General features: G+C 43.7%; 1 protein-coding gene across 3 annotated transcripts in view; it reads left to right on the top strand.

The window, feature by feature from the left end:
- Positions 1–15,230, top strand: part of myh11a (myosin, heavy chain 11a, smooth muscle) — a 32,794-nt gene that overhangs the window by 11,034 nt on the left and 6,530 nt on the right. For 2 of the 3 annotated variants that reach the window (XM_031563900.2, XM_031563902.2), the window contains exons 5-32: positions 851–950; positions 1,780–1,806; positions 4,199–4,291; positions 4,420–4,483; positions 4,946–5,044; positions 5,253–5,396; positions 5,517–5,612; positions 5,729–6,000; positions 6,090–6,263; positions 6,388–6,561; positions 6,988–7,102; positions 7,301–7,494; positions 7,676–7,797; positions 7,900–7,969; positions 8,131–8,291; positions 8,419–8,527; positions 8,640–8,771; positions 9,038–9,244; positions 9,500–9,637; positions 9,815–9,938; positions 10,560–10,731; positions 10,874–11,086; positions 11,552–11,696; positions 13,384–13,590; positions 14,057–14,161; positions 14,247–14,399; positions 14,540–14,788; positions 14,976–15,188. In XM_031563900.2, the coding sequence (XP_031419760.1) occupies positions 851–950; positions 1,780–1,806; positions 4,199–4,291; positions 4,420–4,483; positions 4,946–5,044; positions 5,253–5,396; positions 5,517–5,612; positions 5,729–6,000; positions 6,090–6,263; positions 6,388–6,561; positions 6,988–7,102; positions 7,301–7,494; positions 7,676–7,797; positions 7,900–7,969; positions 8,131–8,291; positions 8,419–8,527; positions 8,640–8,771; positions 9,038–9,244; positions 9,500–9,637; positions 9,815–9,938; positions 10,560–10,731; positions 10,874–11,086; positions 11,552–11,696; positions 13,384–13,590; positions 14,057–14,161; positions 14,247–14,399; positions 14,540–14,788; positions 14,976–15,188 (4,072 nt within the window). The remainder of the gene's footprint in view (positions 1–850; positions 951–1,779; positions 1,807–4,198; positions 4,292–4,419; positions 4,484–4,945; positions 5,045–5,252; positions 5,397–5,516; positions 5,613–5,728; positions 6,001–6,089; positions 6,264–6,387; positions 6,562–6,987; positions 7,103–7,300; positions 7,495–7,675; positions 7,798–7,899; positions 7,970–8,130; positions 8,292–8,418; positions 8,528–8,639; positions 8,772–9,037; positions 9,245–9,499; positions 9,638–9,814; positions 9,939–10,559; positions 10,732–10,873; positions 11,087–11,551; positions 11,697–13,383; positions 13,591–14,056; positions 14,162–14,246; positions 14,400–14,539; positions 14,789–14,975; positions 15,189–15,230) is intronic. The other variant, XM_031563901.2, reaches the window with a different exon arrangement.

The following is a 15,230-nucleotide window of genomic DNA, read 5'->3' as shown; positions in this document are numbered from 1 at the left end:
AGTCGAACTGTTTATTGTCTCCACGCTGGCCGAGAGAGAAGGGAGTGTTGGCTTCCGATGAAAATAGTCATTGCATCATTCTGTCATTATGTTTAAAAAAACTGGCAACTCAAAACAGCTTGGACCAGTGTTTTAACACAAGAAACATCGCCTTGTATTACTGTAGAGTGAGAGAGTGGAAGAGTGAAAAACAGATAAAAAGGTAGAAGGTGGTGATCATCGGCCCAAGTGAAAGAGAATGATGAAGTCCCTCGCCTCCCAAACAAACCCCCATCGCAACGCCCTGTGAATCCCTCACACAGTTTGCCTTATAAGGAGATGTTGGAGGGAGATGGTGGGCTGGGATCCCTCGTCGTCTCTGCCGTATCACAGATCAAAGTCTAATAATACAACACAGCACTTTTGACACTCACAGTCTGCTCTCGTAGTAATGAGGAATAGTAACTGGCTGCAAAGAGGACACGTCTAAATACTTTTTCCTCAGTCATGCAGTCACTTTCATCAGTCACTAGTGTACTTGTTGTTTTTCAACTTCAGATACAATTTGTGAGTGAGTGTCATCAGGTGACACACATAGGACCTTCGTGGTTGTGTGTGACATCTTTTTTCTAACTGTCCATCTGACTTTTAATGTTGACACGAGGCTACTGTGAGTGTAATATTGTAGCATACTTCTTCAGAAACTGCACACAGACACGGTCTATTCCGTCTCCATAAATGACTCCAATCCATCATCACACAGATTCCTTGCAAACGGAGAGTTGTGGAGAGCTAGCATAACTGTGCTGAATGTGTTGATAACCTCTTGTCAGCAGTGTTTTCCAACCATGTCCCGATGCTTGTTTTGCAGAGGAGAGTCTGGGGCAGGAAAGACAGAGAATACCAAAAAGGTCATTCAGTATTTGGCAGTTGTGGCTTCCTCCACCAAAGGCAAAAAAGACACCAGTGCTGTAAGTATCCATTGGGTCCTTTCTACACTTTCATGAAAGCTGTCAAACAAGGTTTAGATTAAGGTTTGCAGTTTTGCAGTTAATCCCCTCTGCAGTCAACCCTCAGTAACCTATGTGATATCCCTAAGATATATTTATTGTAATTACACATGCAGTAACATTTTAAGAATACGCAGTTTTGTATTAATTACATGATGCATGAATTAGAAGCTCAATTATTTTAAACCAAGAATTAGAGCCATGCAAAGCTATAGGATGGCAAAAGGAGCTTTCAGAGTTTAACTGACCCGAAGTAAGTGTCAGAAGTAATAGGATTATATAGGATTTATTATGGCTCTGCAGAGCTGGATCTCTGAAATCATATGCTATAATGTTTCAGTTTTAAAGCAACACTATGCAACAATTTGCCACTTTTTGATATCTTCAAACTCTTTGGTATCTTCAAATTCATTATCATGGTCAGTATATGGCCATGTGGAAGACAGATAAACACACCTGCCATTCCTGCTAGCCGTCTAGGCTATGCACTATGTAGTTCTGTGGTCTGGGTCGGAACACACATAGCACATTGTTATGTTACTATGACGCCAAAAGATGCCAGTTAGCATGATAGCAAGCTTTTTCAACTGGGCTGTTGGGGGTGTTTTTGGTTTTGGGCTATGTTTTAGCTAGTTAGCTCGCTAGTTTTAGACCAAACTCCATAATGTTGCTTTAAATCTTTGCCTTTCTTCATATCATTCCCAGTTTCTGTGCATAACCTGACAGTAGCATCAACTAGTTTGCAGGACGCTGACAGTGATAACCTTGTATCACAATTTCCTCCAAATAGCAACAAGCAGGATCGAGTTGGCTTTTTGTGAGTAGAGGGGAATGCTCGGAGTTCCTTTGCGTGTGTGTGTGTGTGTGCTACTTTTAGGTCAAGAACTATTGCATGCTGGAGTTGGTCACTGACATGTAAGAGAAAAAAAAGACTGATTTATGGTCTTGTATAAAAGGGGCTTTAATTAACATCCCTCATAAGGATTCACTCTGAGCTAGTTTAATCCCATATGCAGTGGATCTGTAACCTAGACGCAATGAACACCATCTATACCCCGGTCCACAGTGTTTACCCACTGCCCTATGGGGGTTAATGGGGCTACTATGAAAGTTGTCTCCCATCAGAGACCTCTTAACCCTTTCACTGCCAGAGTGGAAACCTGGCACTGAAATGGTGACGTCACCAGCCCTTGAGCACAGTGTGAGCATGCCGCCCTCATTTCCTCCTCATCAGTTGACCTGATGTCCTTTCACAGACCTCATGCCTTCCTTCATCCACCTGTCAATCAATCATCCAGAGGTTGATCAGTAATGCCCTCTGTCAAGCCCAAAGGTGTACTGTGTCGTTATAATGCATTGTAATAGAGTCACCATGCATTCCATGTTGCTATAGGCTTTTTACTACATGTCTGTTAGGGACTCAGTGGAAAAGAATGTAGACTTTGGAAGTCATTGGAACACATCATGAAGACATGTCAATGCATGGTGAAGGTGTTAGAATACATTATTCATATTTGAAGAGTTTTCAGTACCCTTGGGGCCTCACAGATTGTGTTACAGGTTGATCTGTTGAATACCCGTAGTTGTTAGTACTGGTACACCTTGATGCACAGTGTGGATTTTTAGGCACATTTTGGAATAATGTTTTCACCATGACCAGGATACCCAGGGTGCAGTTTGGTTTTGTTATGGTTCATGTCACAGTAGGAAACAGTTTTGTGAAAGGTGTTCTTTGTTCCTCTCTGGTGAGTTCAATGTGTGGTGCTAAATAGCTATTTATGCACCCTTTTCATGATCAAGTACCTATACATTTTCTTGCAGGGGTGCAATAAAATGGCTGCCATGTATTTCTTAGAAACTCTTACAGAGGCTGCTCTCCGATCTTAGATCTAGCCAAGCCAATCCTCATCTTCACACTCTCTAATCTCCTGTTTTCCTCAATCATTCGAAGTCTTTTCCAACACCTATGCTGTCCTCCTTTGTTTCCTTGCTGTCTCCCTGTGTTTGCCTCTCTTTCCCTCCTTCCAGTGTGTGAGGCAAGCAGGACTCTCCATTCCTGTGATGAGAAGGTTCTGGTACATATCTTTTCCTCTTCCTCTTGGCTGCTGTGGATCAAGTGCTTTTTATTATATACATTTCTTGTCTATGCAGACTTTGTGTTATCATATAGTTCACCCAAACACATTTAATCGGCACATCACTTAGAAAAAGGGTTGCAGACCAGGATGAGCCTTCAGCTGTTTGTTAATCTTTAATCTTCCAAGGTTCTGACTCACAATGCACCACTCTAACGGGGCTTGCCAGAAAGGCTGTGCAGTCTAGGACAGACTGTTCTTTTCTGTTTGTACTGAAGATTCTCAGGTTCTCTATCATCTACGAAGCTTATTTAGTCAAAAACTTGACAATTGGTCCAACAATACCCCAAAAGGATTGTGTAGGAAGGTAAAGTTATACGGACAAAACCTTTGACAATCACCAGATTAGTAGGCTGACTGTTGAACTGTAACAACATTCAAAACTCCAGTAACTACAAATGATGGTATTTTGTAATTCTGCCTCTATAATTTTGGATCCTGTCTTATTTAACAACAATGCTCCATTGTTCCTATGTGTTTGGCCGGTACTATATTATTGATTAGTTACCTGAAAAGTAGTTTTGTCAAAAAGTACAATTAAAAGTCCCTGATCAGATTTACCTGACGCTCCAACATGATGACAAGCTAACAGCCAATCTTTGATCAGACACATTAGACCCGCTAAAATTGGCATTGTGACCTTCAGCTTATCCTATTGAAATTGAGTGAGACAGAACCCTCAACGAGACCATGGGTCTGTGTAGTTGTGCTGCAGGATCTTGGCAGCCATTGCCCTCATTTCCACAATCATGCTGACGAGCTCCAGAGTTGACACTAAGTAGTTGTGAGCAAATCAGCTGGCGAGGCAAAGTACTGGAAGACAATGAGAAACGTTAGCTTCGTCTGCCTCGAGCTGTCAGACGCCGCTGTTCTGTAACGTGAGGGAAAAGTGTGTTTTTCTTCCATTTTTAATTTGGCCCTTTGGTCATTGGTCCGGGCCGTGTGTTTGACAAGCATGTGACTGGTAGAACTCTGGAGTTGTATCTGCATGATTTCTTCTTTCATCTTTTCTTGCCATCCCCTCATGCATGTCTTTCTCAAGTCAAACTGAAACCTGTGATGTTGACGCTGTAGGGGGAGTTGGAGAAGCAGCTGCTGCAGGCCAACCCCATCCTGGAAGCTTTTGGCAATGCCAAGACCATCAAAAATGACAACTCCTCCAGATTCGTGAGTTATGAGTTATAAATAACGGTTGAACATAACTATTGACAGTTGAATGTGCGTTCAATTGAAATCCATGTGATGTACAAACTGCATTTTATTCACCGACTCTTTCTATCTCTATATATCCACAGGGCAAATTTATCCGTATTAACTTTGACGTGACAGGCTACATCGTTGGAGCCAACATTGAAACCTGTATCCTAAGTGTGTGAAACTGTGTGTGGCTGTGAGCAGTGAGACTCTGTTTAAACACGCACCGTAGAGTTTAAACACGCACCATAGAGTTTAAACACCATAGCTGAAAACCCTCAGTGCTCCTCTGCTCTCACTCTACTATGAAAAGCCACAAGGGTTACACTTGAGATTAAGACAAACACTGAAAGGCTGTTGGCACATTAGCAAGACACCAGGGGTGAGTTGCAGCAGAAGTAGTGGTTAATCGTATATCACTCCAATGCAAAAATTGACATTGAACCCAAGATTCTTACCTTAGCTAAAAAACAAGCTTTTAAACCTTAGTGTTAATTGACAGCTACTTAAAACATGCTTTGGATGTCACCTCAATCACTTACCATTAACTTTAAGAAGAGTTCATGATTGCATTGACAGTTCCCAAGACAGGTCTCAGGGATCTCCTTGACAGATAAACTACTTCAGATCTTCTGGAGAAGTCTCGCTGTATCAGACAGGCCAAAACGGAGAGAGCTTTCCACATCTTCTACTACATGGTGGCTGGAGTAAAGGGCAAGCTACAAGGTAGGCATTGTCATGACGATATGCACAGTTTTGCCATGGAATGCATATGCATACACGTGTGCGTTACTTGAATAAAAATAAAACCAGCATAATATTATTGACATCATGCAATGTAGTTATTAGGAATGAAGGAACAGCAGCTAGAGCTGCAGACCATTGTAAGAAACTCCAGACATGATGGCTCTGGACCCATCCTGATCTTTTACAGAGGACCTGCTGCTGGAGGGCTTCAACAAATACCGCTTCCTAATGGAGGGCCACGTCCAGGTGCCAGGCAACCAGGATGATGACATGTATGAGGAGACCATGGAGGCCATGTCCATCATGGGCTTCACAGACGAGGAGAGGACAGGTGACGCTCTCAGAGAAAACAAAAGCCAGTGGGAGCCACTGATGGGATTACACTGAGCTTTCAGATTGGGTTCTTGTGGTTCAGTCTTGTTCTCCGAGTAACTATTTTTTTGTCCTTCAGATATCCTCAAAGTGGTCTCATCTGTGCTGCAGCTGGGTAACATTGAGTTTAAGAAGGAGAGGAACCAGGAGCAGGCCACCATGCCAGACAACACAGGTGACGGACAGGAGAAAAGCGCTAGGATACATATATGGTTTTAAAGTGACCTCAATGCTAAATTCTGTTTAATGAAGAACTTAAAGTTATTATTTATCTTTTTTTTCTTGTTACAGCTGCCCAGAAATGGTGCCACCTTCAGAGCGTCAATATAATTGACTTCACAAAAGCTATGTTGACACCTCGCATCAAAGTGGGGCGAGAGGTTGTTCAGAAAGCCCAAACCAAAGAACAGGCTGACTTTTCTGTGGAGGCCCTGGCCAAGGCCATGTATGAACGTCTGTTCCGTTGGATCCTCAGCCGCGTGAACAGGGCTTTGGACAAAACCAAGCGCCAGGGTGCTTCTTTCCTGGGAATCTTGGATATTGCTGGGTTTGAGATCTTTGAGGTTTGTGAATTTCGCACAGCAGTTATAATTTTATAAACTTCATATTTTCAGGCCGTGATCACAAGCTACTTTAACCCTATTCTCCACAGGATAACTCCTTCGAGCAGCTCTGCATCAACTACACCAACGAGAGACTGCAGCAGCTGTTCAACCACACCATGTTCATCCTGGAGCAGGAGGAGTACCAGAGGGAGGGCATCGAGTGGAACTTCATTGACTTCGGCCTGGACCTGCAACCTTGTATTGAACTAATTGAAAGACCGGTTAGTGTGTATGCTTGTGTGTTTGTCCAATTATATGCAGTTTTTAGAATGTTCTTTGTGACTTAATGAAATGTGATCTGTCATTCGGAAAGTTGTTTTTCTCTGTGATAAATGTCCTCACTAGAACAACCCCCCTGGTATCTTGGCCCTGCTGGATGAGGAGTGCTGGTTCCCCAAAGCCACAGATGTCTCCTTCGTTGAGAAGCTCACAAACACACAAGGCAACCACACCAAGTTCTCCAAACCCAAACAACTGAAAGAGAAGACGCTGTTCTCTGTGCTTCACTATGCTGGAAAGGTACTGTAAACTCTTGTGATGCTATGCCAATGGTCTCTGCTCTGCTAACTGCATACTGATGCTATGGATGAGTACCCTAGAACAGTGGTTCTCAAACTGGGGGTCGGGACCCCAAGTGGGGTCGCCAAACATTTTTTGGGGGTCGCAAAATGATCTTGCTGCCCTGTGCATCAACATATTAGGCTTTGACATGCTGTATAGTCTATTAGAAATGGTGTTTTCTACATCAGGGTGGATAATGAAAACTAATATTGCCTCAGCAAGCAGTCTCATCATTCAAGATGAAACTGAATTTAGACCTATAATATCCTGTCAAAATGTGTGGGGGGTCGCGAGACTTGGCAAATGGATTTTATGGGGTCCCCGGACAAAAAGTTTGAGAACCACTGCCCTAGATCGGTGTTGACCATCCATACTATTGTTTAGGTGGACTACAATGCCGCAGCATGGTTGACTAAGAACATGGACCCTCTGAATGACAATGTGACAACATTACTGAGTAACTCCTCAAATCCCTTCATATCTGAGCTGTGGAGAGACGGTGAGAAGCTTCACTTTATGATTCATCATAACACAAATCAATAAGGGCTCGGCTTATATCCACAAAATGTCATTCCTGAATCAATTTTAATATGTGTTTTTATTCACAATTTCAGTGAAGACCCCTAAAGAGGTTGATTGTATTGTTGTTAATGTCTCTTACTTATGGGCTAATCAAATAAACATGTTACTCTTACAGGTGACCGGGTTGTGGGTCTGGATACAATGGCCAAGATGTCCGACAGTTCCATGCCCAGTGCCACCAAGACGAAGAAGGGCATGTTCCGTACAGTGGGCCAGCTCTACAAGGAGTCCCTCACCAAGCTGATGACCACTCTTCACAACACCCAGCCAAACTTCGTCCGCTGTATCATCCCCAATCACGAGAAGAGGGTGAAGTTTCTCCTCTAATAATGTCTACTCTTACATTTATGGACAGAACTCTATTAAACAAAACCCTTACCATTCCTGCACTAACATGATGTGACCTCGTGTGCATTGAAATGTGCATTGTCTGATATTCTGTGCTTTCCATTTCGTCTATGACTGATTCTAATGAAGTCCACTTCCACAGGCTGGAAAGCTGGATGCTAACCTGGTGCTTGAGCAGCTGAGATGCAACGGTGTGCTGGAGGGTATCCGTATTTGTCGGCAAGGATTCCCCAACAGAATTATGTTCCAGGAGTTCCGTCAACGGTAAAAAATGTCAATGTTTACATTTTTAGCAAGATAAGTTTAAGGAGGAATATCGTAATTATTTGTTGTGATATTGTTTTCTTAATACCACTTCTTATTTAGATATGAAATTTTAGCTGCCAGCTCTATCCCTAAAGGCTTTATGGATGGAAAACAAGCTTGCTGCCTCATGGTGAGTTTACAAAACCAGCTATATCCAATTAGTATCATTGCCCATTCACTATTGCGTTTTACACAGGTTCAGAGGTTAGAGAACGCTTACAGAAATGCTCAGATGATGATGATGTGTCCTCTGCTGGAAGCGTTTGCTGATTGTCCTCTGTCCTCCATCAGATGAATCACCTGGATCTGGATCCCAACCTGTTCCGGATTGGTCAAAGTAAGGTGTTCTTCCGCACGGGAGTCTTGGCTCAGCTGGAAGAGGAGAGAGACCTGAAGATTACTGTCATCATCATTGCTTTCCAATCCCAGGCTAGAGGATTCCTGGCCAGAAAGTATGTATATTTATCACATTATATTTATTTAGTCACACATCATCAAGAATTGAACCGATATGGTGTTGCTGGTGCTGTGTTCTACCTCTGCCGTTACTTTAAGCTGACACTCTCACCTCCACTACAGGGCGTTCGCCAAGAGGCAGCAGCAGCTGACCGCCATGAAAGTGATCCAGAGGAACTGTGCCGCCTACCTCAAACTCAGGAACTGGCAGTGGTGGAGACTCTTCACCAAGGTGAGTGAATGACCTCCAGGGTCGTTTTTGGTTACAGGTAGCCATCATTTCATGTCAAAGTAAATGAGGGTTCGGGTGGTATTAATGAATCCTCCATCATCTATGTCTTCAGGTCAAGCCTCTGCTCCAGGTGACCAGACAGGAGGAAGAGATGGGGGCCAAAGAGGACGAGCTGAAGAGAGTACAAGAAGCAGCGCAGAGGTATGAGGTGGAGCTGAAGGACATCAGCTTAAAGCAGACTCAGGTACAGTCACTCAACTGCCACAATGTCACGGTTTCCTTTGTATTGGCCACTGCTGCCACAATGCCCACAAACATTTCATTTCAAAGCTCTTGTATATGTACTCTATTTACAGTGCAAAAAGATATCATTATATTTGATCTGAGGGTTCGACAAGTAGATGTTTTCCAGTATTTGAGCTTATATGCTATTGGCACTGAAGCCTGCTGCATATATTGAACCCTGCTGTTCTGTCCCACACATACACGTGCTGGGTCTTCTACTTCTAGCTGGTGGATGAGAGGAATCAGCTCCAGGAGCAGCTGCAGGCTGAGACGGAGCTGTACGCCGAGGCCGAAGAGATGAGGGTGCGTCTGTCCAGCAAGAAGCAGGAGCTGGAGGAGATCCTGCACGAGATGGAGGCTCGTCTGGAGGAGGAAGAGGACCGCTCCATCCTGCTGCATGAAGAGAAGAAGAAGATGTCGTCGCAGATCCAGGTCCACCTTCTTACCATTCACAGTGTCACATGATGTACACACCATCACACAATGCTTGTTGATTAAACTGTTCACGAGCAAACGTATGTCTCAGTGATGAATAGGTATAGATTCATACCTATATTATATTCATTACATTGATTCTATTGCAATATATTTAACTGAAAGAGGCCAGCATTTTGGTAGCAATCAAGCCTTCAAGACTATACATTGTCTATATCTCAAAGCTTTTTTTTATGTTTTTCTCTCTTCCAGGACCTAGAGGAACACCTTGAGGAAGAGGAGGATGCTCGCCAAAAGCTACAGCTGGAGAAAGTCACCTGTGAAGGCAAGGTCAAGAAGCTGGAGGATGACATCCTTATTATGGACGACCAGAACATGAAGCTACAGAAGGTAGGCTCTCTCCTTGTGTCAGGTTCCTCCAGGTACCTTGTGAATATGACATTTTATAGAGATATATATTTTATAGTAGATGTATGTAGATATACTACTATACTACACATATAAGGTCCATATTTAGCAATTAAAAAGGCATAGGACAAATGTAAGCTGGGATGTTTCTGTTTTTAGGAAAGAAAAATGTTGGAGGAGAGGTCAGCAGACTTGAGCTCCAATCTGGCTGAGGAAGAGGAAAAATCCAAAAATCTGACAAAACTGAAGAACAAGCATGAATCTATGATATCTGAACTTGAGGGTTTGTAGACATATATATTGTTATTAATATATCTTTAAGGCTGTGGCACCTTTAACATGAATCTGAATGAATAGAGGGACGGAAATGGTACTACTCTCAGAACTGTGATTCAGCAGCACGGTGGCTCAGTGGTTAGCACTGTCGCCTCACAGCAAGAAGGCCCTGGGTTCGCATCCCGGTCCTTCCAGGTCGTTCCAGGTCCTTTCTGTGTGGAGTTTGCATGGAGTTTGCATCTCCCCGTGCCTGCGTGGGTTTACTCCGGGTACTCCGGTTTCCCCCACCATCATAAAGACATGCATTGCATTGTGTGAATATGAATGAATGTTGGTGGTGGTCGGAGGGGCCGTTGGCGCTGATTGGCAGCCACGCTTCTGTCAGTCTGCCCCAGGGCAGCTGTGGCTACTGAGGTAGCTTACCACCACCGGTATGACTGTGTGTGTATGACTACTGGACTCTGTAAAGCGACTTCGGGTATATAGAGAAGCGCTATATAAAATTGAATTGATTGATTGATTGATTCACTCCTTGGAACACAACATAGTAGCACAACACAATCTGAGAAGAAAAAAAAAAAACAGCATTACTGGACAAATCAAGTATGAACATTTTCTTGACCTGTAGTACGCCTGAAGAAAGAGGAGAAGGGCCGACAGGAGCTGGACAAAGCCAAGAGGAAGCTGGAAGCTGAATCAAACGACATGCAGGAGCAGCTTGCCGACCTGCACGCACAGATTGCTGAGCTGAAAGCACAGCTTGCAAAGAAGGAAGAGGAGCTTCAGAATGCTCTGGCCAGGTAAAGCTAACTTGCGTTTCCAGCGTTCTCAAAATTTCACTTCAAGGGGTGTACTGTTCAAAGACATAATGGGCGGTAATGGGCTGGAATTAACTTGTTTACTTCAGTTCCGCTGAGTCTCGCTGTTTATTGTATGTGCTAGGCTGGAGGACGAGGCGGCCCAGAAGAACAACGCCCTGAAGAAGATCCGCGAGCTGGAGGGGCACATCTCAGACCTGCAGGAGGACGTGGAGTCAGAGCGCGCCGCCCGCAACAAGGCTGAGAAGATGAAGCGGGACCTGGGCGAGGAGCTGGAGGCCCTCAAGTCTGAGCTGGAGGACACGCTGGACTCCACCGCCACCCAACAGGAGCTCAGGTGAACAGCAACTACCTCCAGTGCCCCCCCCCACCCCCCCCCATTCAAATACAGTCAAAAGCAGATTGAAGTATTTTGAACTGTACCAAGGTGTTATCTCACCTCAGACCTCCCTGCTCTTCAGATGTCACCACTCTTCGATTGAAATGTGAACGTCATCCAAAGCAATGTTTGAGGTTGAAAAATAAAAATCATACCCGATAGTCAAAACCAAAAGTTAATCATTGGTTACTGATGAAAATATCCACACTACAGGTCACTACACTCCAGTTCATGGACTAGATGGCCCTCTAGCTGCTGATTGAGTCATTACGTGTGTTATACAAAAGCACTTTTTGAGTTTGAGTTTTTCCATTTGGTTCCAAAAGCATATGATGGGAATCAGGGTGCATTAACTGTGGAGTGGAGTTGTATAAATCTGTTAGTGGAGTTTGACATGCTGTCCGTTGTGTGGGGCGTCTCCAGGGCCAAGCGGGAGCAGGAGGTGACCGTCCTGAAGCGGGCCATGGAGGAGGAGGGCCGTAACCACGAGGCTCAGGTGCAGGAGATGAGGCAGAAACACACGCAGGCCTTCGAGGAGCTCACTGAACAGCTGGAGCAGTCAAAGAGGGTAGGTGGACACAGAACAGCTGGAGGAGTCAAAGAGGGTAGGTGGACACTGAACAGCTGGAGGAGTCAAAGAGGGTAGGTGGACACTGAACAGCTGGAGGAGTCGAAGAGGGTAGGTGGACACTGAACAGCTGGAGCAGTCGAAGAGGGTAGGTGGACACTGAACAGCTCGTCAGTTTCAGTTGTTGTTGTTGAGTATAATTATCATGCAGTGCATAAAAATGGACTGCTTATAATGTTTAAGTCATTCTTGAGACATGGGACAAAACATAATGCAAAATTTGAACAAATTTACCTTTATGCTATGATAAGTTACACTCCATGTAAATATTTAACATATACTAATCTACAGATATGTTTTTGCACAACCTCACAACTTTAAAAACACACTAATTTAAACATAAAACCTACTCTTTTTAGGAGACAACTTAGATTTTTCAAAAGGTGTAGGTCATATGTAAAATTTGAGTTGACATCTGACAGTGCATTTTCACAAAACAAATGGAGTTTATGTATTAGCCATTTTGTTTTTTTCTGTTGATGCTAGCTGCTAACAGAGCCTATTTCATAAGAATAAAGTTATTTCAAAATTTCAAATACTTTCCTCAGAAATCCAAAGACAGTGTTGACATACCATGCTAAAGGAGATATTAACATTACGATTTTAAATATTCAAAAACTATAAAAGGTATTAGAGCATACGTATTCTGTAGAGGTGAAAGGTGCCCTTGATACTGCCCTCATTGTGTTACATTTTAATGAATGTCTGATGGTGTTGACAAAAAGTGGGGACACAACTGTGAAACACAATTTGGAAAACATTTAAAATTTAGCTTGTGATGAAAAGGTCAAAACACTTAAATATATTTGATTAGTGATGAACGGTTGACCCCTCCTCTGTGGACACACTGTTTTAGTTGAAGTGAGAAGTCATTAGGTGTCACAAAGGTTTCCACTCTGGCTTGGTGGCCTATAAGGTTTTACACTCATGTTTTCCTTTTCGACAAATGTAATCAATCAAGGTAACTCGTTTAACCCATTTGCATGTCATGACGTTCTCAATGAGTAGATACCTAGATGTTTTGGGGGGGAGGACTTGTGAGCAGACAATTCACATAGCCTTTTGCATGAATGTGTAAAAGCATTTCCAAAATGTTCTAAAGAATGAGACATTGCTGTTATGCTGTGCACAAGTGAATAGATGATGTGGAGGTTTTGAGAATTTGAATTCTTATCTGAGAAATGTACTGAAGCAACTGAGAATAACTGTTAGTAGAACCTCAATACTTGGTGTATACTGTAGCTGTAAGTTCATGATACAAGGCAAAATACATTTAAATACATACAGTTATTAACTTTAAAGGAAAGCTTTCATCCTGCATTTTTCCATATTGCATTGCAATGATCTTTTTATAAAGATCATGTATGAAACAACTAATCTATGCTGATATCGTATGGTAATAGATAAATAAGTGATGATAATGCAGTGCGTGTTTTGAATATAGCTTAGATATAGCTATGCCATGTTCTAAGCAGACTGGATGGTATGCAGCAGATGATAGAACGCTCCTTACAACCAAGAGACTTGACTTGGACTCGGGTCCAAATACCTAAGACTGGCAAAAGAAGTGTTGTGAGCCTCTCTTGCATCTCTAAAAACTTTAACATGTTCCCTTCGCTGCTCAAAGGTGAAATCCAACCTAGAGAAGGCCAAGCAGGGTCTGGAGAAGGAGACGTCTGAACTGCACATAGAGATCCGCTCGCTCGCTCAGTCCAAGCAGGACGGGGAGAACAAGCGGAAGAAGCTGGAGGGCCAGCTGGTTGACCTACAGTCCCGCTTTACTGAAGGAGAAAGGCAGAAGGCTGAGCTGACAGAACGGGTGTCCAAATTCACTGTGAGTGCAAGGATTAAACAGATGACACAAGTTACGATGATTGATATACTACACTTGGGTACAATTCGCCTATGTTATGCAACAGAGACAAACTAGTTTGTAATCGGCACTCCCGGAACCCTCAAAAGCCCTGCTATCAACAAAGCTAGCACAGCTGTATAAACTTTGCTCCTATTTCATCACAAAGTGTCAGTAATGTGTCTAGCTTCCTTGGAAGCAGGCCTGACCACAGTCATGGAATTGTGGGTTTGAACCACATGGTTCAAACACAATTACAGTTACATATGAGTGCTGTGATTTAATTTATTGGTGTTTACAGGTTTCAAATATAGATCTGCAAAATTACACATCCTCCTTCAATTCTAGGCTTGCATTACCTTCTAAAAAGTTCAACCGTGTCATTACGGCACAAAAGAGACATTAGCATACGCCATGCTAATTGACATTTTCCTCCTTGTCATGGAAGGTGGAATTGGAGAGCGTGACCAACCTTCTGAATGAAGCGGAGGGTAAGAACAACAAGCTGAGCAAAGATGTGGCCAGTCTGACCTCTCAGGTCCACGACTCACAGGTTAGTTATCAGTTTTCCTCTCCTCCTTCGATGCATTTTTTTTGTGATGGACTGTGAGCCCTGAACCTGGGCTGTGCAACTTTAGGAGCTGCTGGCTGAGGAGACCAGACAGAAGCTGCAGTTCTCCACCAAGCTCCGGCAGATGGAGGACGACCGCAACAGTCTGCAGGAGCAGCTCGACGAGGAGTCTGAGGCCAAGAGGAACGTGGAGAGACACGTCAGCACATTAAACATTCAGGTGGGGGTCTACAGTCAGCAGTCATCTACAATGATCACAGTCAGCCATCTCACCAGCACTTTGTGACACTGAGATGTATGAAATGAAAAAATACTGTTTTGTTTACTGAAAGGATTAATACGTGTATGTCACATCCACAGCTGTCAGATTTCAAGAAAAAAGTTGAAGAGATGTCTGGAAACGTGGAACAGCTCGAAGAGAACAAGAAGCGGTTGCAACGAGATCTTGAGGCCTCCAACACCCAGTATGAGGAGAAGGCAGCAGCCTATGACAAGATGGAGAAGACCAAACACCGGCTGCAGCAGGAGCTGGAGGACGTCCTGATGGACCTCGACAGTCAGAGGCAGGTTGTTTCAAACCTGGAGAAGAAACAGAAGAAGTTCGATCAGGTCAGTAACTTCCAATATAATCCATCCATCCATCCATTCCTTATAATCCATCAGACATCAAATAATAAAAATAATAATAATCAGTCCTCAGTCCTACCTGTCCATCACTGTTCAAACAGCTTCAGTGTGCCTTACCAGAGAGACCTGCTAACCTGTAACAAGTACTTACAAGCTAATCCTTCCTCAGATGTTGGCAGAGGAGAAGATGATCTCCAGTAAGTATGCTGACGAGCGGGACCGGGCCGAGGCCGAGGCTCGGGAGAAGGAGACCAAGGCGCTGTCTCTGGCCCGGGCTCTGGAGGAGTCCCAGGACGGACGTGAGGAGCTGGAGAGGATTAACAGAACCCTGAAGGCTGAGATGGAGGACTTGGTCAGCTCTAAGGATGACGTTGGCAAGAGCGTAAGTTCATCCCATCTCAGGTACTGAATGCTACATGAATGC

Source organism: Clupea harengus, chromosome 26 (assembly GCF_900700415.2).
Source record: "Clupea harengus chromosome 26, Ch_v2.0.2, whole genome shotgun sequence".
Lineage (NCBI taxonomy): Eukaryota > Metazoa > Chordata > Actinopteri > Clupeiformes > Clupeidae > Clupea > Clupea harengus.
Note: the sequence above shows the minus strand (reverse complement) of the source record. Positions and strands in the feature narration are given on the sequence as shown.